Consider the following 19,875-nt stretch of genomic DNA (forward strand, 5'->3'; position numbering starts at 1 on the left):
GCTAAAGATGGGATAAGATCCTCATAGAATCACAGAACGATGATTGTTGAGCTCCCACCTCTGCTGTGGGCTGCCTATAACAAATGTGGCCTTGGGCACCTCCAGTGATGGGTGGGCAGCAGTGCCAGGGCCTTGTTGAATCTTGCTAGGTTCTCATGGGCCCTCTTTTTCATGCTTGTTCAGCTCCCTTTGGATAGCATCCCTTGGTACAACAGAGGAACTGCCCCACTCAGCTTGGTGTCCTCAGCAAACTGAGGGTGCGCTCGATGCCCCGTCTGTGTTCATTGATAGGGATGTCAAATGTTCATTGATAGGGATGTCAAAGAGCCCAAGAGGGACTCTGGAAGCTGCTGCTTGTCGTGTGCCTCCACCTGGGCATAGAGCCATCGATCCCAACCCTCTGCCTATGCCCAATGCCTCTCCCTCTTCAGCCATGGACCAGCCCAGGCTTCAAATCCATCCTTCTCCAGCTTAGAAATCTAAGGAGAGATTTGGGACTGTGTTCAAGGCTTCGTGCAGATGACTTCAGTTGCCCTCTGCATTGTATGACTCCCAAGGAGTGATGTGAGCGATGCCCCGCACCGCACGGGACCGCTGAGGCGTTATATGCCCGCGGAGCAGCGAGAAGCAGAGGGAGGCGGGGCTTGGCGGCGGCGGTGAGTGGGATTGGCCGAACGGCTCGACCAATGGGCGTGCAGCGGCGGCTCGCACTGCGCATGCGCGGCGAGTTTAAATCGGTGGCGGTTGGGACGGTTGGGGCAGTGTGGAGCAAGGATGGATGAGGAGGAAGTTGTGCGGTGAGTGGGTCCCGGCGGAAAGCGGAGTGCGGCGCTGAGGGAGCGTGTGAGACGGGCCCGGCCTGACCGTTGTTTGTTTTACAGCAGTTACGAGGCGCAGATTCTCAACTACCAAGGGAGCGACCCGCTGGAGCCGTGGGACAGGTCGGTGCGCAGGCTGCTCGGCCGTGTGCGGTGCTTGGCGCGTCTCTGACCTGCCGCTTCTCGTCCCAGGTACGTGCAGTGGATAGAGGGCTCTCTCCCGCCTCAGGAGAAGCGGAAGCGGCTGCCTCACCTCCTGGAGCGGCTTCTGAAGGCGTTTCTGGCTGACGGCAGGTACCACCAGGATGGGAGATTCGTGGACCACTGCGTTAAGCTGGTAGGTGTGAGCTTTCGTGAAAATGTAGCTGTCCAAAGAAGTTAGAGCTTCCTCCTGCTTGGTAGCTCTGTGGCTGAAAGCCACAGTTCCTTTGCTTCCTAAGTTGTGTGTGTTTGGACCCTTTCCCTCTTGGCCCCCAGTTATTTACCCTACAAGAAGGACATCGGTGTCCCAGAGTGTGTCCAGAGAAGGGCAGTGGAGCTGTGAGGGGTCTGGAGCACTGTGTGATGGGAGCAGCTGAGGGAATGGGGCTGTTCAGTCTGGAGAAGAGGAGGATCAGGGGAGACCTCATCGCTCTCTGCAACGACCTGAAAGGAGGCTGTGTGAAGTGGGGCCGGCCTCTGCTCCCAGGGAACAGCCATAGGACGAGAGGGGATGGCCACACGTTGTGCCTGGGGAGGGTCACATTGGATATTAGAAAACATTTCTTCTCCTAGATCTTCTCCTAGACAGTGATGAGGCAGTGGCACAGGCTGCCCAGGGAAGTGGTGGAGTCACCAACCCTGGAGGTACTCAAGGAACGTTGAGGAACATGGATTAGTGAGAACAATTGGTGATAGGTGGATGATTGAACTGGATGATCTTGTAGGCTTTTTCCAACCTTGGTGATTCTATGGTTCTACACCAAGACCTTTCCACCCTGCTCCCTTGCCATTCTTCAAAGTCTGTGGCTTGCAGCCTTACTTGCCTGGCTGGGGAGGCAGCACAGGGCCTGTTCTGCCTTGTCAAACAGATCCCTTCTGCTACAGCATCACCAGTTTATCACAGATTTTGCTTATAATGTCATCCTTGCAGGTAGGTGTTACTTAACAAGAGGTTTTTGTTCCTAGCCCAGCCTTATCTGTCCTCCAGCTATACAGAGGAGAAGAACCACTTGGGTTACCATGCTTTTCACCTGAGATCTCCCCAGCTACACCTAATTGTAGGAACTTTCCCCTCACAGTATTATCATTAGATGATTAATAACTAATGGTAGTTTTTCACCCATATAGAAAAAAAAATCATGTTTTTTTACACCTCTAAGTGTAGCTTGGCTGCCTTTGACCTGGTCAATTTAATGTGTTTTACAATGTAGATAGAACAGGTGTTTGTCCTGTTCCACTCCTACAGTACAGGTAAGTCTGGATTGAGGAAAAGGCGTCTTCAGGGACGTGGCTTGAAATACTAGTCTTGTCCTTACTAAGAGTACTGAGATCTTTCCAATCTTGTTGAGGGGTAACATGTACGGTCTTTTTAAGCCTTCTTATTAAGCTGTTTAGCTTATGAAAGTTATTTTATCTACTGAATATTTGCATCTTTAGAAAACAGTGCTTTCCTACTATGGTAAATAAGAAATTGTTATTCTGTTTTGCTTGTGATTTCCTTAGATCTTTTTGAATGAGCTAATGGGTTGTGTGTCTTTGTCTTGTGCAGGCAGAGTTTGTCAATCCTCCTTGCGTGTATTTTGACTACCTGTGTGGTCAGGGAATTGGTACATCCGCCTCTGCCTTCTACATTGCTTGGGCTCAGCAGCTTGTGAAAGAAGGCCTTGTGCAGTGTGCAGTATCTGTTGTTCAGAAAGGACTTCGCAACCAGGCACAACCACAAGAGAACCTGCAACAGCTGTACTGGTAATTCTGAAGCACCTCTTAATTATTTAAATATTTGAATAGTGTTCAGTTGTGGATGGTGTTGTGGTTTTTTGTTGAATTTTTTTTTTCCTTAGTTAGATATGCTGTGCTATAGCAGAGGCAGACCAGTGGTTATTGCTGGGAAATGCAGGTGTAAGCTTAAGAATTATTCTTTGCTCTTCAATGTTTGCTGGCTGTTTTGGAGGCTGTATTAAGAAAGCCTGTAGTGCAGTACCTCTGGTGAAGGAGGCCCAAGGAAAAGAAAATGCTGCAACTAGCTGATTCATCTTCTGTCCTTTTTCAAATAGATAAAAGTTATAGCATAACCTGTCCTACTGTAGGAAACCTACCCTGGATTTGCTATGTGTGAACTTTGTTAGTTGAATGTTGAAGTAATTGGCTGTGTTAATGGCCTCCAACTTGTCAAATGACCGTATGCTTATGATGGTATGTCACTTGCCTGTATGTCACTCCATAGCTGCATTTACTTCCAGTGACTGCCAACTGGATGCAGTTCTGCTGACAGTTGATTTTGGATGTTCCTTGATTTCTGGTTAACAGCAATAGCTGGAACTGCAGTGAAATTAGGTATCAGTTCCTGATCTGAATTTCAAGTCTATGTTGGAGACATGTTGACTGTCATATGTATGTTCAGTTTCTTGTGCTCATCACTTCACTGTGAGTAGGTGTGTGCTGGAGTTTAGCATTTAGCTGTTGGAGATGATAGAGCTGGTGCTTATCGTGAGATGCTTCCTCTGCTGATGATAAAACAAGAACCCAATCTCCAACTCTTATTGTGTATGGCAGAGCTTTTTTATTTTTATATATACTACGGTATATGTGAATGTACAGTAAGGGTCCTGTAACTACTCTGAGTGTTTTAGTGTAATGTCTAAGCACCATGATCGTGTAAAGAAATCAAAGGTTCCTGGGGGGTGGGTGGAAATGGATGGGGGAACAGGTTACTTAATAACAACTGATGTTTCTTGCAATTTAGCTGGCTGCAGAATTACAATCCTTGGAATCCTCCTCTGCAAGGTGAGGCTACAGATATTTGCCTGTGAGGTGTACCAAAATTAGAGTAATCTTTTACCTCAATCAGTGAGTTTTGTCATGGTGAAGGACGCTGTTGCGTGCTTCATTTCTCTCAGCTAATCTGATCTCTAAGTGGATCTTCAGTTAATAGAGCTCTGCACAGGAAACCTGCTGTGTTGATTCTGTTCTTAAACATTCAGATGTCAAAGCATCCAGCAGAGGCTTATTTCAGTGAAGCAACTGAAGATTCAGATCTTGCAATTTCAATACAATCCTTATGTAGTTGGTAGCGTAAGTAATTGAAATAAGAAATAATTTCAGTAGCAGCTCAAAAATCAGAGTAATAGCATTTTAATAACAAAACTTAACATTCAACTTGGTGGTCAGCTTGTGCCCCTTACCAGACTTGGGTAGTGTTCTGTCATTGATATTGAAAATGATAGTAATGTTTGAGAATGTGATAATGTGCACTGTAGAAGACTGAACAGAGGGCTTTCATTAAATTTCAGAGCTAGTTTAGTGGCTACAAAGTGTAATACTTTGCCTGTAGAAACTGATTTTCTTCTGTTTTCTTAAGTGTTCAAATGAAGTGTCAGTTTTCTAATGCTTGAAGTTATTAATAGGGGAGGGATCTTACTACTCATTAATACAAACCAATATGATGTATCCCAGGTGCTGCTACTGTGAAGCCACTTCAAACTTCAAATGCTGAAAATCAAATGTCTACTCAAACAGGTGTTACACTTGTTAACGATCCGGCATACACGTGCAGGAATCAGGTAACAGACTTGGGATGTAAGTTATTAAAGGGAAGTTTGGAACACTCATCTAACATTTAGATTGGAGAGTGTCACTGAATAAGAAAACCAGAATATTCTGACAATATCTTCCAGGTATCATGACAGTGGTGTTTTTTATGCTCTAAGCATCACATCTTCATAGAAATATTCTGACTACTAAGAGTTCTTTGTAATCACTCAGCATGTTTCTGGTAATCACAGAGTGATCCATACATCTAGCTACTGCTGCTTTGGAGGAATAGTATTATCAATAGCATTTTGTCACTCATGCTTCTTGAATATCAACGTCACTGAATTTCTGTGAATTTCAAGTTACATTTTTGTATGCTCTTGAATGAATAGAAGATAATACCTGAGGAAGAAGAAAAATTTATCAATTAGTACTCAGTGGGATGGTGGCTTCTTTTGGAAGTCAGCCTGTTGATCTAGGAAATCATCAGGAGATGATTCTGGAAGTTCTTAACAACTCAAGTGATCTCTAACTTATATACTCATATTATTTTGAAATACAAAACATCTTCAAGTAGTCCCAGAATCCTTCTGAGGACTGCAGTTTCCAGATCTACATCTGTCTGGATTCTCTGGGATCTTGCTCATCTTCCAAAAGGTCTGAGGTTACAGCAAACTGTTAAACAGCTAATTCTTCAGGAGTAGATTTCTCAAGCTCTTGCAACTTGTAGAACTCTTTCTGATCTGCTGCTATGCTCGTGGCCTGAGTTGCCACCTCTTTAATTAGAGTTAAGTCTTAGGGACTTCCTGCTTGCTAGTCTTTCAGAATGGATGGCTACCTATAATATTGGATTTCTTTCTTCCTCACTCAGCAACTTCAGGGTCCTGATTCTGCTACTACTCAGTCCTGCTCTTCTGAAGGAAGACAAGTGTAAGTTTAAAAAAGGAAAAAATAACATGACAGTCCTCTGTGGGGAAAATTAACATGCTCCTAGAACAAAATTAGTGAGCTGAAATAGTACTTTTTTTTTAATTTTTCCTCACAGGATATGTGTTACATACATCTCTAAATCTGAAGTTCTTCCTACGTCGTCGTCTTCTGCTGTTGAATGCGAACAGGTCGCAATGTATGATAAATACCTGCTCGTTTGTGAAGGCTCTGAACTTTCGTTTGAGGAGCTGAGAGCCAACCGATACCTCAAGAAATACAAGCGCTTAAAAAGACAAAAAGAACAGGGTATTGTTCCATTTCCACCTGGCCATTTCAAAAGCTTTCTCATGTTTTTGGAGATCTAGTACCTGTCTGTACTCATGAATTTTCTAACTCTCTGTTAAAGCCTAAAAATTTTATGAAAGTTCAAAACCAGGATGGAGTAAGCTTGAAATATCAGTTAATGTGCCAATCAACTGAAGTGTAATGGTGTTCAAATTCAAGTTCTTCAAGGACTAGATTCCTAAACTAGCTGGATTTTATTTAGAATTTAAACTCATCCCTGGATTTTTCTCTTCTTGAGCCTAGAACTTTGTAAACAAAACAAACAAATTAACTTTTTAATGACATCAATATTTCTTCTTTAGAAGAGGAAGAGAAGGAGTTCATGAGGAGAAAAGAAGCAGCTCTCCTCGAACTGCAAGCCCTGCAGCAGAAGCTAGAACATCTCACTCAGCTCACCAAAAGCTTGGAGGAAACTAAACTGGAATCGGCATCTGCAACATCTGTTGCACCAAATAAGACAGTGGTGAGTGTGTATTACGATCAGTAGGAGCACTCCTCATAAAAATATCTCTTAACAAATTAACTGTGCTTTAGATGGTAACTGGAGTGGTGTGTTAACCATATCTGGAAGTCGAGGCTGCGGTGTCTGACTAGTATAGATACCTGGTGTAACTTGAAATACGAACCTCAAAGACTGATTTTTTGCCTCTGAATGCTCTCTGAAATGTGAGCAGCAGTTATGAGTTATGCAAAATGGCAGTGGTTATACACGTGTGGGGCCTCTGGGGGTTAAAACACTGTTTCTTGTTTCTAAAGGTACATCCACATGTGGCACTCAGTGCAGCTCTCCAGGAGAACAGGGTGGCATCGTGCCAAAGCTCAGGTCTGCAACCACAGCAAGGTCTGGTACCGGACCAGCCTCAGTCAAGTAATTCATTATCAAAATCTCTTACACTGGAGTCAGCAAAACCAGCCAGCCACTGGATGACATCAGCCTCCTTGATGAAAGCAACGTACATGAAGGATGCAATCACAACTCAACGAGAGCTTAGAGAAGTCCAGAATCGTTTGTTAGACCCTCCATTCAGTAATGTTCCAGCTCAGGAACGAGCACATTCTGACTCATCTGTTCAGTGGAGCGCTGGAGAAGAGTATGTATGAATAGGCTAATTCTCACCCTGCAGACTGTCTAGACTTCTGTATCTTTACTTAAAGTTGAGAATTATCTTGGGGGAGGGGGGGGGGGGGAAGGCAGTCTTTTTCTTCCTCTAATGAAAAAATCTAAATTAGCTTGTGGAACCCAGCCTTTAGAAGACACAGGTCAAACTTAAAGTTATGGTCCTCATTTCAGTTTTTAATCCCTTTGAGCCTATGTGTGTTAGTTAACTAAGAGTAAATTCAGTGCATTACCAAAGTGATTACTCAGCATTTGTGTCCCTGGCATGCCCGAAATAAACTTCGGAATGTGCTTGGTTCATGCAAATCCCAGATGTTACATCTTGGCTCCTAAGGTCTCTGGAGATGAAAAAAATGCTTGTATTTATTTTTCATGTTTTCTTTTATATGACAGCTAATAAAAGAAACAGTTTAGTGTCGGGGGAGAAGCCTAGGTGTGCAAAGAAAGCATGTCTGAGTAGACTTGACCAACAGGAAGAAATGGAACTGGTTGTCACTTGTTTATGTCAGGGGTTTACTTGGAAGCAAAGAAGTAGCCAAGAATGATGGCTGTGTTTTTATCTTTTTGAAAGGACTCTGTTCCGTTTCTAGTTTTGACAATTAGCAACTGTGTGAGAATCTTGGACAGAGTGGGGGCAGGTCAATCTCTAAAGTTTTCTTTTGACTTTGTTTTCATGTCCTTTGTGGGAAAGACTGTAGGATCGCTGACATCTCTGTGATGTTTTTTTTTGTGTTTTAGATCTGGGAAAGCCTTCTTACTGCTTAAAGCATTTTACTAATAAGTCTTGTAAAGAAAGTCATTTATTTCAAGCTAATGATTTTTTAATCTTTTATTTGAAGGCACTCTAAAAAGACATCATCCACTGGACTAACTACTTGCACAGATGTGGAAGGTAATAAGTTCTGACAGAGACCAGTGTAGCTGCATGTCTGAACTGGCTGAGGATGAATAGCATGTAACATTTCGGTTTTGGTGGACCTAGACCATCTTATCTGGAAGTTCCTAACGGTCAGCGTGAATGCATGTGGGGCTTTATTTGTAGCCTTTCTCCATGCCAGAAATTCTACATCAAATATGGAAAGACACCGTTTTTTTTCGTATTTTCGTTCAATTTTAAACAAGAAATAAATTCTTTAACTGACAAGAATGCTTAACTATTGACATTTCTTTTCAATTGAAATGTAAGAACTTTGAGTTATAGCAAGAATTCTGTAGGATGAATCTTAATTAGTTCTTTGTCCGGAAGTCTGCTGGATGCATACATACCTAAAATTATATAGGGTAGGATGTAGGAGTAGAAAATCAATAGTGACTTCCTGAGCTTCTGTTGGACCACTCTATTACTTGCAGTTCTGCATCAAGATGGTATTCCATATTTCCCATTTCAAATGAGTTTCTGTGGGAGTTTTAATGGTTGGCTGTTGCTGACACTTTTGCCTTCTCATCAACAATCAGTACTGGTCACAGTCACCACCAATAGCTATTGGTTTTAGTGAACTGTGGTATTCCAGAGAAGATGAGCCTTTTGCTAATTATTTTGGGGTGCCATCTTTTAAGTGGTTAAATGATTATTTGCCCTTAGGAGGGTATTTTTCTCAGGTTAAAGCAGGCAGATTACTGGGAGCATGTTTTTTCTTCCACTACTCACCTGCAGAGGTGATGTGGCAGAGAAATGAGCCCAAAATGCTGAAATACAACTGTAACCTGGCTGAAATGATGATTCATACAGACAGAAATAGACCGTAAGATCTACTGATCCCTTCCAGTTTTCAACTGCTAGTGCTTGTGGGCTGTTTATTAACATTAGCCTTGTGCAAACTAACCTTGTCTGTCTGGGAACTCTAGGCTTTGCATGTAATGCTTCTTCAGCTCTCTGCCAGATCCTTCCAGGGCCTGGGGACAGACTTCAGAGCAAGAATGAAGGCAAAACACTCTTTTCCATGTCATCTTTCGCTAGGTCATCTATCCCACTGAGTAGTGAGCTTGCTTTCCTCAGTTTCCCTGTTTTTTTTTTATACAAGAAGCCCTTGTTGCCACATCTCTCACTAGTTCCAATCCTACCTAGCTTTCTTTCTTCTACCCCTGCACATCTGGGCAATTTCTCATTATCTTTTCTGTGTATCCAGTCCCTATTCCCAATTTCTGTGCTTTTTTTTTGTTTGTTGAGTTCTGCTGAGTCCTTACTGGCTTCCTGCCTGCTTGACTCGCTGTGTCAGAAAGGATTTTTCCTGTGAGTTGAGAATGATGTCTTCAAAGACTCAAATGGTTGTCCAAGGTCCCTTCTGCCCTCCAGGGTAGTCTCCCTTGGGAGCCCAACAATCAGATCCCTGAATAAGCCAAAGTCTGCTCCAAAACCTCACAAGTTTTCATTCTGCTCCTCCTCTTGTTTATTTCTCTTGCTGGTTACTGAAATGTTAATAAACAATCCCAGGTTACTTTAGAAATAGTTTCATTGTTTTCTTTTCCAGTAAGTAGAGCTGGAAATGCTTCCTTTGCTTCAGGAAATGCTTCTCAAGCTACACCAAATACCTCACTGGGGGGAGCAATGCAGGCAACACCATTCAAAGTGCAACCTTCACCAACAGTTCATACAAAAGAAGCACTGGGTAAGCATTTGGAATGATGTGTTAGTTTCACTGGAATGACTAAGATGTTGCTTGCTAATTTTGGTGGAGCAGACTATACAGTGAGGCTTTCTACAAATGGGCATTTATAACATTCTTTCAAAGAGAAAAAAGTAGAATTAATGGTGTTGGTACAGTACTCTTCTTTTGCAGCTGGGTGGATGACCTAACGCTTCGTGTTCTTCCAAGACAGGAGGAGTAAAGCTTATCTCAGGCAATAGATGTATTACTAACACGTCGTTAGCCCCAGGGTAGGCTGTTTCAGGCAGCATGTTACTTGAGCTGCTCTTGCCAGCACTGTCAGTGTCTCAGACCTGTAACGGGCTAATATGGAGGAATGATCTGAATAATAACTCTGGTTGAAGTTGAGCTTCCCCTAAAGCTGATACAGGGATGCCTGAAGGAAGAAGTCTTTTTAATAAATAGGTATCATCTTTTCTAAACATTGTTTTTTTGAAATACTAAAATGGAAATTTCAATTTTGATTCTGATGATATGGAGTGACAACATCCTCACACTATTCTATCCTTGTACACTCCTGTCATGTTCTTCAATTTTGATAGTAAGCCTCTCAACTACTGCCATACAGCAAACTGCAGCCGAATATTAATCAACAAAGTTTAAGAATACAGAGCTTGTGGTGTTCACTAGTTATCCCAATCTCTAGTAGGATAAAGAAGTTGCTTCTTCAGGAGAACTTTAAATCTCATCTTTTGAGATTTTTTTGCTCAATTATATGGAGTGTTCAAATGAAATAACAAGCAATAATTGATCATTGGTATTTGATAAATGCTAAGAATTGTAATAATTAATTGCCATTTGGTTTGACTACTACACTGGAGAAACTGACAACTTATTTTTTGCTGTATGATAGTCTTTTTTTTTTTAATTTATTTTTAAGGATTTCTAATGGATGTATTTCAAACACCTGTCTTCCCTGAAGCATCTCCTCTTGAAGAAAGTGAGGAGCAATTTGAAGCCTTTTTCTGCAAAAATGGCATGTGCTTTTTTGTTTGTTTGTTTGGGGGGAGTGGGGGGCGTGAGGTTTCGCTCCTTTACTTCCTGCTTACCTTTACTCACCAGTCCTCGTAATTCTAAGGTAAAAAGTTTAAGTAGGTGCAGAGTGAAGTTCCTTCTTAACTTGCTGATGAATTCACTGAGAAGATTCTAGATGTTAGCCTAAGGAAGGCAGGAGTACTTTACTGCTAGTAGCCTATTAACATTCCTTGTAGGTACTTCAGTGGTATTTAGAGCCTTAACTTTGAAGAGAGCACAGCTGCTACTTAAAGAGTTAAGGTTATTTTTTTTTTCTAAAACATTTTGCAGACTGGTGCTAGCCTGAATCTTCAGCTTATGTGTAACAGCTAAGATTGTAAGTCACTGCCTGGCTTTCAGACAGCATTAAGTTCAGAGATATTTTGCAACCAGCCAGATGCAGCCAAGAAAGCTTACGTATTCCTGGATAGTTTGCTTCTGAGATGGAGAGGTCTTCCCCATTTCTAAAAGTTTATAGGAAAGCCCAGCTGAGTGGCAGTTCTGGAGGCGCTCCTGGTGAAGCTGAATGCAGCCATGACCACATCTCTTACTTTGTGTCAAGCACGTGCATGTTTGCTTTGTCCATCTGCTTTGTTTTCTTCAAGTTTCTGCCTGAGCTTCGTAAGAAACCATAGCTATTTCAAGTCCATATGTCTCCAACTAATTCATCAAGCTACTGACCATCCTCAAAACAAGCATCATAGCTACTACTAGGCGTGTTGCTCTAGCATATATCTATGCCTGATGTGGAAGATAAGAGCAATAGCCTGGAAGAAAAGCTACAAATTCATTCCCATCACCTTTTTGATTAGGGGGTGAAATGTGAATTTTTGTAATCTCCATTGGGTGAAGATTAGTGATCTTTTCTTTTTAAGATCATGATGGAACCTTGAAAGCTAATGTCGCCCCTGTGGTACCCATGTTTTCTATCTTTGAAGATGAAAATGAGAAAGAGAACAACAGGTAAGGAGAAAAATCAACAAGTGAGTTAGGCTTATTAAGAAGATATGGAACAGAGTCCATTCTATATGTACAGTTTTTCTATGTCTGTGTTTGCAATATGAGGACTGATCAGTGTCAGCTGTGGGAAAGTGGCCTGAGAAAGCTGCTGTTGCTTCTGTGTAGAATTTCGCAACTTTCCTGTTTTGGGCAGTGTTCTTAAGATCCTTAATTTTCTAGACAAGTGTGGATAGCTTGTTTCTTCGAGCTTCTGCAGCTTCTGTGGGTTATGCAGAAATGGGTTTCTTTTTACTTGTCTGTCTTGCCATCAGTCTCCTTTGAAAAGTTTCTAGGGAAAAGTTATTCTAAACTACCTGTTTTGTCAGGATCCTGCTGCCAAAAACAAAGACAGAAGAGCTCAGAACTATTGGAGAGCGTCCCTTGACTGAGTGCACAGAGGTGACTTTTCCATCTTATTGCAAGAATTAGCCTTGACAGCAATGGACTAGGTAGTCAGAGGGGATATATATTTGTTCTATCCCTGTCCTGCGGCACCCATACCTCATTAAGGTCTAGATATTCCTGTCTGTTTTCTGCCAGTGAGATGAGCGTTTTCAGTCATTAGTTTTCATTTTAAAACAAAAACGGAAACCTAGGAGCTTAATAGGGGAGGCCTCTATTTCCAGAACAAATGTGATTGTGGCTGATGTGTAGGTTTGGCATCTGTATTGGGGAAGGAATGACAGGGAGCCAGAGTTGCTTAAGTTGTGCTAACCACCTAGCACTTTCCATTGCTGTGGAGAAGTGCTGAACTTTATGCTGCTTAAACTTTGGGCTTCTTCACACTACTATGGCAATTTCTTAATGTCCAGCATTTTGCTGTGTGGTTGATTATTGCAAACATGCAGATCTGATACAGAACTATATAAGCCTGTGATTTAGATTATATTGCCACTCCTTTATTTTTTTTGCACGTTGGCACATGCAGACTCTGTTATTGAGAGTGACTGCTAGCACGTTACACTGCTGATCTGTCAGGTGAGTTTTGATGGCTTAAGTCTGTGTATTTATTTTCCTGTCTAGGAAGAGACGAGGACACCAGAGTTCTTGCAGGATGATTGTATAGTGTGGAATGCATCATGTACTAATAAAACATTAGCTTCCTGTCCAAACAACACAAGAGACTTTACAGAAGCTGCCCGGCTTGTATCAACACCGTTTAATTACCTGTCAGTACATTCACGGCAAGCTTTGGAGGACAGAGGTAAAACAGTGAATGCTTCAGGTTCAGAGCATCCAATTCAATGCATCTTACCTTCATTTCTGTGCCCTCGTTACCCTGTGGGCCTTGCCAAGTGAAGTACAGGTATTGCTCCCGGTGCTGCAACTTCTGAATGCAAATCCTCTGCAAAAAAAGCAACTAGGGTCATGGGCAGTCCCAGCACTTAGGCTTTCCAATTTGTTTTTTTAATTGGAAGCAAAAAAGATAAGGTGGCATGGTACTAGTGAGCCTTTGACTGTTCTGATCTTGAACCTCTGCAGAGGGTTTTCCAGAGTCTGAGAAAAGTTAAATGGTTGACTGAAATCCCAGCATCGCCTTCTTTGGTGAGAACCCTTATTTTTCTCTACCTCTCTCTCAGTCCTGGAATACCCTTTTCTAAACAAGTCAGGCTACTGTATTTCCTTTGTCTACTTTAAAATAAGCTCGTTCAGTTCTAGCTCTCGTGATACCTCAGTAACTTGCACAGCTGCAGTGTGACTTCTTGTGTTGGAAATAATATTCTAAATGTGCTTGCCTTTTGGGCAAAATAAGCATGTGTTATTGTTGCTACTCCCTTTGTTCAGTTTCCAAGAATGACTTGCAGCAAATGGATTTGGAGTTTTCCGAAGAACTGCACAAGAAGGCAAAAACTAAGAAGCTAAGGTATGACACTGACTGGCTGAGATTTTCAGGACATCAGGTTGCAATGTAAATTTATGCTGGAGTAGGCAACTCTGCTGTGTTACGATTGGATCGTGTCCTCCAAGTAATCTGGAGCTAATGTATTGGTATCAGCTTGACTCTGTTTAGCATACGTATTAGCACTCTGTGTAGCTGCGTGAACCTAGGCATGGTGATAATATCCATAAAAATGCTTGTGTAACTTCAGTTTGCTGGTACACAGCACGGGTATCAAGTGCTCTATTGTATGGATGCTGTAAATCTGTTACTGTCCCTGGGAGGCCACAATAAGAGCTAGTTGCTACTGCAGCATTTGGGGAAACAGGGTTTGCAGAATGTGTGGGTGAAAGTGACACGTTTGACAAAGGCCTGACTCATCAACTACAGCAACTTAATTATTGCATTGGTGGCTGTCTGAACCTCCCCTTAGTGTCTTTTTAAAGAGTTTCCATGAGAGGCTCAACAGTACCTTTTTTTTTGTAGTGGACATTTCACATCAGGTGCAAAAACCATTTTCAATGATTTGATAAAATCATGATCAAGCAGAGGACTTAATACATGCGTTTAAAGGCAAACTTCACCCTGTCAATTCTGCCTGTGTGCTTCCTGTTGTGGGGTGCCTTTTTCAGTGTTATTAATGTGGAGGTTGGAGCAGCTGAGCAGAACTGCTGGTGTGTGAAGTGTCTTCGATCTGGAGTGTGAGCTGTTCTACAGAAGGTTTTGTCAGAAACAACATGCAGGCATTATTAAGGAGTCAATGATTGCAATGCTTGAAAGAATCGTGAGCAAATAAGGGATGCTGATAAGTCTGCTGGACTCCATTGGCTTTGAACAGATTTATTTGCTGCTTGAAGTAAAAGACATAGCTTGTAGACGCTGTTCTTTTTCTTTATATGGTTAGCCATGCCCTGAGTTCTTATGCTTATGGCAAAAGCAGCAAGTACGGGTATTTGTACTTCTGATTTGCTGAAGAGGTAAAAATGGCGTGGCAGTACTACCAATTAAAAGCTGTTTGTTTTTTCTTAAATACGTAGCCCTGCTCTTAATCACACTGCAAGACAAAAAGAATGTCAAGGAAATACCATCACTGCAACTGCTCACAATTTACACGAGCAGACTACGAATTGTAGAGCTGAATATTCTTTATCTGTTGAGGGGGACAAGTCTTCCCAAGAAAAACTGTCCAGAACTGAGCATGACAGGACAGCCAGGACTGGTGAAACTTCAGGTATGGAGCCTTGGCTATGGTTTTCTTCTGTGAAGTCTGAGACTAGAGCAGTGTTGTGTTCTTGGAGTAATGCTTTGTTCTGCTGTGAAGGTGGTCATTACACGAGGTCTTGTGGCTCCTGCAAAGAAATTCCTGCTTATACACAAGCAGTAGAAGGAAGGTCAAGCACAGATCAATTATTCAAGTATAAGCTTGTTTACCCCTGCTTATGTGGGTTGATAGTGATAGGACAAGGGGAAATGGTTTTAAACTGAGAGATTTCGGTTAGACATTAGGAGGAAGTTTTCCACTCACAGATTGGTGATGCACTGGAGCAGGTTGCCCAGAGACGTTGTGATGCCCCATCCCTGGAAGCGTTCAAGGCAAGGCTGGATGTGGCTCTGGGCAGCCTGCTCTAGTAGTTGGCAACTGCATATGGCAGGGGGCTTGAAACTAGACGGTCTTGGAGGTCCTTTTCAACCCAGGCCATTCTACGATTCTTGTGGTACCACTTTGAAATGACACTTTCCTTACGGCTTAAAATATTTTTCTTTTTTCTATGAAGTCCTTGTTGAGAACCCTTGGGATAAGGAATTGATTTGCAAATTCTTGTCAGAGCTTCCTAAGCCACTCAGTGCCTATGCCAACTATTTTGAATGGAAATCTGCTCTTCCTGCTGTCCAAGTGAGGGCTGAACTCCATTTTGGTAAGAGCTACTTCAAACATTTTGTTCTGATGCACTTACTACAGATTTTTCTGGAAACCTCTGAAATATTTACTTTTCTAATCCAGTTTACTTATGCATATATCCAATTATCTTCCAGACTATCTAGACTAGGAATTTGAAATTAGATCTTTGTTTGTCAGATCTCTTTGTTTGTCTTTTGTAGTTTGTAACAGTTTTTGACTGGGGCTCTTAGGAAGGAGCAAAATCCTTTGCTATTTTTTTTACTAGTTTTCCTCTCCTGGTAATCTATGATGCAACTCTTGCACTTTGTATGGAACAGCACAAGTCCTCTGTCAACAAAGTCTGTGTGACAGTAATTGCAACATACTAGTATGTAAACATTAGTGTTTACTTTTTAAGAAATGCACTTTGGAGTCGAGCAAAAATAGAAACACTGATTTTTTTTATTTTTTTAGTACATGGTACTTTACAGTACTCCTTCTCAAGGGTGATTACGGGTTCTCTTTTATGAAAAGAATGACTAGCAAGAAAAGCAAGTAGAGAAAGCCTAGCAGTAGCATTAAAGCACTAACTAACAAGTGGTGTGTTTTCTTTTGGCTGAGTAATTATGTCTTCCTGCTGAAGTTTGCAAGCAGGACTTGCTGTTAATCTCTTCTGTCTGGTAAAGGTTCCCTCTCAGTCCGTGTGGACTGCTTGGTTGGAGAAGGAGCTTTTGCTCAAGTCTACCAGGCTTCTGTTCTGAATGCAAGTGACCCTAGAAACAATCAGAAAGTAATATTCAAGGTAAGTAGTATTGGAAAATTCTGTAGTCTTCCTGAAACCTAATACCTCCCTGGATTAATTCTGCTCGGGTCTGATCTCAAGCCATGTTCAGTTTGAGTGCTGCAACGTCTGATGCATTCTATGTGGAAAGTTATTTTTATCTACCTTTCTTGATGACTTCTTAATCTTCTCTCTATCAAATAGTCACAAGTAACCTGGCTGTAATTCTTAGGATATCTTTCTCAGCTGAACAAAGCTGACTGTTTGTGTGAATGTTCTTAGTCCGCAGCAAATGAAAATATTTATAAGCTGATGCAACAGCTCATGCTATGAGGTCACACTGAAAGGGCCGTGCTCCCTTCCAAGTGCGTACCTCCTAGCTTCCCACAAATATTTTGCATGCAGCCAGCCTTTCTGGTGGCAGCTGGCTGTTGCATACTCTGCTGGTTGATGCCTCTAGGGTGCAGTTTTATTAACAAACAAGCTTGTCTAGATGGCGATCATAGATTGAGCAGCTCCCTCCCTGCTCTCCCCTTCTGCAGGCTGCTTCACTGCAGGAATGAGCAACAGGTGATAGGATGGACTTTCATCAGAACTACTGCCAAAAAGAAAGTCTGCACAACTGTGAGGTCAGCTTAGCACGAGAGGGTTATACTAGATCATGCAACCCTCCTGTTGGCTAAAAGTCCATGTGTACACTTACTACAGCTTGGCTGAAATGTGGCTGTGTGATTGAGTTGACACCCTGCCCCCATCAGATCTTTTTTTTTTCATAGCTTTGAAATCTTTTTGTGAATCTACAATACTTTAGTCTTCCTATGAATAAATATTTTTGTATAGCACTTGAACTAAGAGCTTTCCAATGCGTGAAGGTAGCGTCTAAGAAATTTCCTTCCTTCCTCCCTCTATACCAAATACCTGATGTTCAGAATCAGGCTTTCCTGCTTTGAACTCGTTGTAAACCTTCCCTTAAACGAAGTGTATGTTGCCAACAGGAGACTGAAACATCAACGTTAAAGACTGACTGTTTTAAGTATTATTAAAGAGCATATAAGCAATGAAACAGTGCCTCAATACGATTGAGTGCATTATATATGAGGCTGAATATTGTAAATATGAGTATTTTGTTTCATCAAAAGTGCTTAGGTACATTAGTGTGATGTTCAAGTAAAACAGCTGAGGAGAACTGCATTGTTTCACTCAGAGGGCAGTGATGCACTGGAGCAGGTTGCCCAGAGAGGTGGTGGATGCCCCATCCCTGAAGGCATTCAAGGTGAGGCTGGATGTGGCTCTGGGCAGCCTGCTCTAGTTGTTGGCGACTGCCCATGGCAGGGGGCTTGAGACCAGATGATCTTGAAGGTCCTTTTCAACCCAGGCAATTCTGACTGTTAACAGATATACCCAGTAAATAACCTTTTTGGTTACAGGTCCAGAAACCTGCCAATCCTTGGGAATTCTACATAGCAACCCAACTGGTAGAAAGACTTGATCCAAGTATACACCATCTTTATATCCACCTTTATTCTGCTCATTTCTTTCAAAATGGAAGTATTTTGGTTGGTGAGCTCTACAACTATGGAACTTTGCTGGTAAGTGTGCTCTGAACATCTGTGTTCCTTTTTGAGTGCTGCTATATGATATGATATGCAGAAGTCTCTTCACTTTATGGAACTTCACTGTGACCTTAGTCTGTGCTCATTAGCAGTATGAACGTGCAATCTGTGTGGAGTTGTTTCTGTGTAGCTGATAGTTCTTTCCTATCTTTGATTCTTTTTTATGCAGAATGCCATAAACATTTACAAAAAGCTTCCTGAAAAGGTGATGCCTCAAGCACTTGTAATCTATTTTGCTGTAAAAATTCTTCATATGGTAGAAGAGCTCCATAGCTCCAAAATCATTCATGGTGACATTAAACCTGATAATTTCATGCTTGGAGAGAGGCAAGTATCTCCCTTACATGAGGTGCCACCATATTGTGGTATTCTAGCCTTGATGCTCATCTTATTGCTGCTGCTTGTCTTGGTTTAAGGTTTCTGGACAATGATATATGTGACGTAGATGATCTCTCTCATGGCCTGACACTCATTGATCTGGGACAGAGTATAGATATGAAACTCTTTCCTGAAGGAACTGCATTTACTGCAAAGTGTGAAACATCTGGGTTCCAGTGTATTGAAATGCTGACCCAGAAACCATGGAACTACCAGGTAAGAGGTTGTAGAGACAGCCATAATATTCAGGGCTTTATGCATGCGTTCAGCATAAATAGGCAACAGAAATAATACACTTCTGCATGTCTCTCTTCTTATGGAGACTGCTCTTTTAGATCCAAGGGATCAAGAGATGGTGACAGTTTTTTGTTTTGGATTCTTTGATTGTTTTCTGTAGTTTTTGGTAGTCTGGGTATGCCTTTCTAATATGAAACTTGTCTCTACTTAGACAGACTACTTTGGCATTGCAGCAACAGTCTACTGCATGCTGTTTGGTACTTACATGCAAGTGAAGAATGAAAGTGGTACTTGGAAGCCTGAAGGAACCTTCCGAAGGTTGGTGTCAAAGGTCTTTTCAATAACTTTCTTCTTCTGTTAACCTTAGACCCAGAGCCACTCTCTGTTTGCTGCAGCTTGCACTTACGTGTTAGTGCTCTAAAAGCCATGGGTTTGACTGCATGGGAACTGCTTCACAGAACTTACTGAACATCTGTATGGGAAGTCTTTCAGCAGCAGGTGATGTGGACTGTGTGGCCTTCTCTTGCTGCCTGGAAGGGAGGAATCAACAGCTGATGGGGAATCATCTCTTTTATCCACTAGGTAGCAAGCCACAATGGAAACTGTGGTGTTCTCTACAGTTGCTCCAACCTGTAGTTGGGAGGGAATGGATAAATGCAGGAAATAGTATTCCAGCAGTTTAAACTTAAACTTTTTTATACCTTTATTTTGTTTTTGGTTCTCTGCAGGCTTGTCAATGCTGAGCTGTGGAAAGAGTTCTTTGACATCATGCTAAACATTCCGAATTGCCATAGCCTGCCTTCTCTAACTGTTTTGCGCAGCAGACTGAAGGACGTATTTTGCAAGTCGTATGCAAAGGAAATTAAATTCCTTAGGAGCAGACTTGTTGTGTTGCTCATAGAGCACAAACGGGCACGAAAATAGGTGTGTAGCTTGTAAAACGATTGAGGATTGGAATGGCATGCATGTGGAATCCTTTTATAACAACTTTTAAATGTAAGCATTGTTGTCCTCGCTTCAGGAATGATAACTTTCATGTTTACATGAAAGAAATAGCACAGAAATGTCACCTGTTTAAAAACTAGATGAAGCGTTAATTGGACTTGCCCAGCTCCAGTGTGGGAGGCACAGGCATGCTGGAGACTGCCTGGAGTCATAGTATGTTGTAGGGGAGAAAGAGTTGTACAGGTGAAGTAGTTGCTTTCAACTTCCAATGTATATAGGCTAGGAAGGATACATGTGATAAATGCTATCCAGTCAGGTGGAAGTCGGGCTGATCTTTTAAACAGAGTATGTGAGGTGTTCAAGATATGTTTTCCCTAATATGAGGAGTAGTAAACAACTCTGTGGAAGGAGCAAGCTGCTGGAAACTGAGATCTAATTCTGACCTGAGATCCCACCGTTGTGAAAGACTCCAGAATCTCTTCTAAGAGAAGAGTGACATGAAATAGTCTGTACTACTGGCTACAAAAGGGTGAACTTCTGTGACTCAGCTGCATCGTGGAATA

The 19,875-nt window shown here is 42.0% G+C and overlaps 1 protein-coding gene across 1 annotated transcript; it reads left to right on the forward strand.

Moving 5' to 3' along the window:
- Positions 1 to 774: 774 nt before the first annotated feature.
- BUB1 (BUB1 mitotic checkpoint serine/threonine kinase) lies at positions 775 to 19,561 on the forward strand. Its single transcript, XM_065739414.1, has 25 exons — positions 775 to 797; positions 882 to 941; positions 1,011 to 1,155; positions 2,569 to 2,765; positions 3,763 to 3,803; positions 4,473 to 4,579; positions 5,431 to 5,480; positions 5,596 to 5,786; positions 6,128 to 6,288; positions 6,582 to 6,916; positions 7,782 to 7,834; positions 9,411 to 9,548; positions 10,468 to 10,563; positions 11,477 to 11,564; positions 11,927 to 11,999; positions 12,624 to 12,804; positions 13,386 to 13,464; positions 14,517 to 14,710; positions 15,255 to 15,395; positions 16,045 to 16,160; positions 17,567 to 17,728; positions 17,922 to 18,079; positions 18,169 to 18,346; positions 18,579 to 18,685; positions 19,096 to 19,561. Exons 1-25 carry the CDS (start codon positions 775 to 777, stop codon positions 19,289 to 19,291), a joined length of 3,270 nt encoding a protein of 1,089 aa, XP_065595486.1. The 3' UTR covers positions 19,292 to 19,561.
- Positions 19,562 to 19,875: the final 314 nt, after the last annotated feature.

Source organism: Cyrtonyx montezumae, unplaced genomic scaffold (assembly GCF_038088225.1).
Source record: "Cyrtonyx montezumae isolate F1298 unplaced genomic scaffold, pur_monq_1.0 scaffold_24, whole genome shotgun sequence".
Classification (NCBI taxonomy): Eukaryota; Metazoa; Chordata; class Aves; order Galliformes; family Odontophoridae; genus Cyrtonyx; species Cyrtonyx montezumae.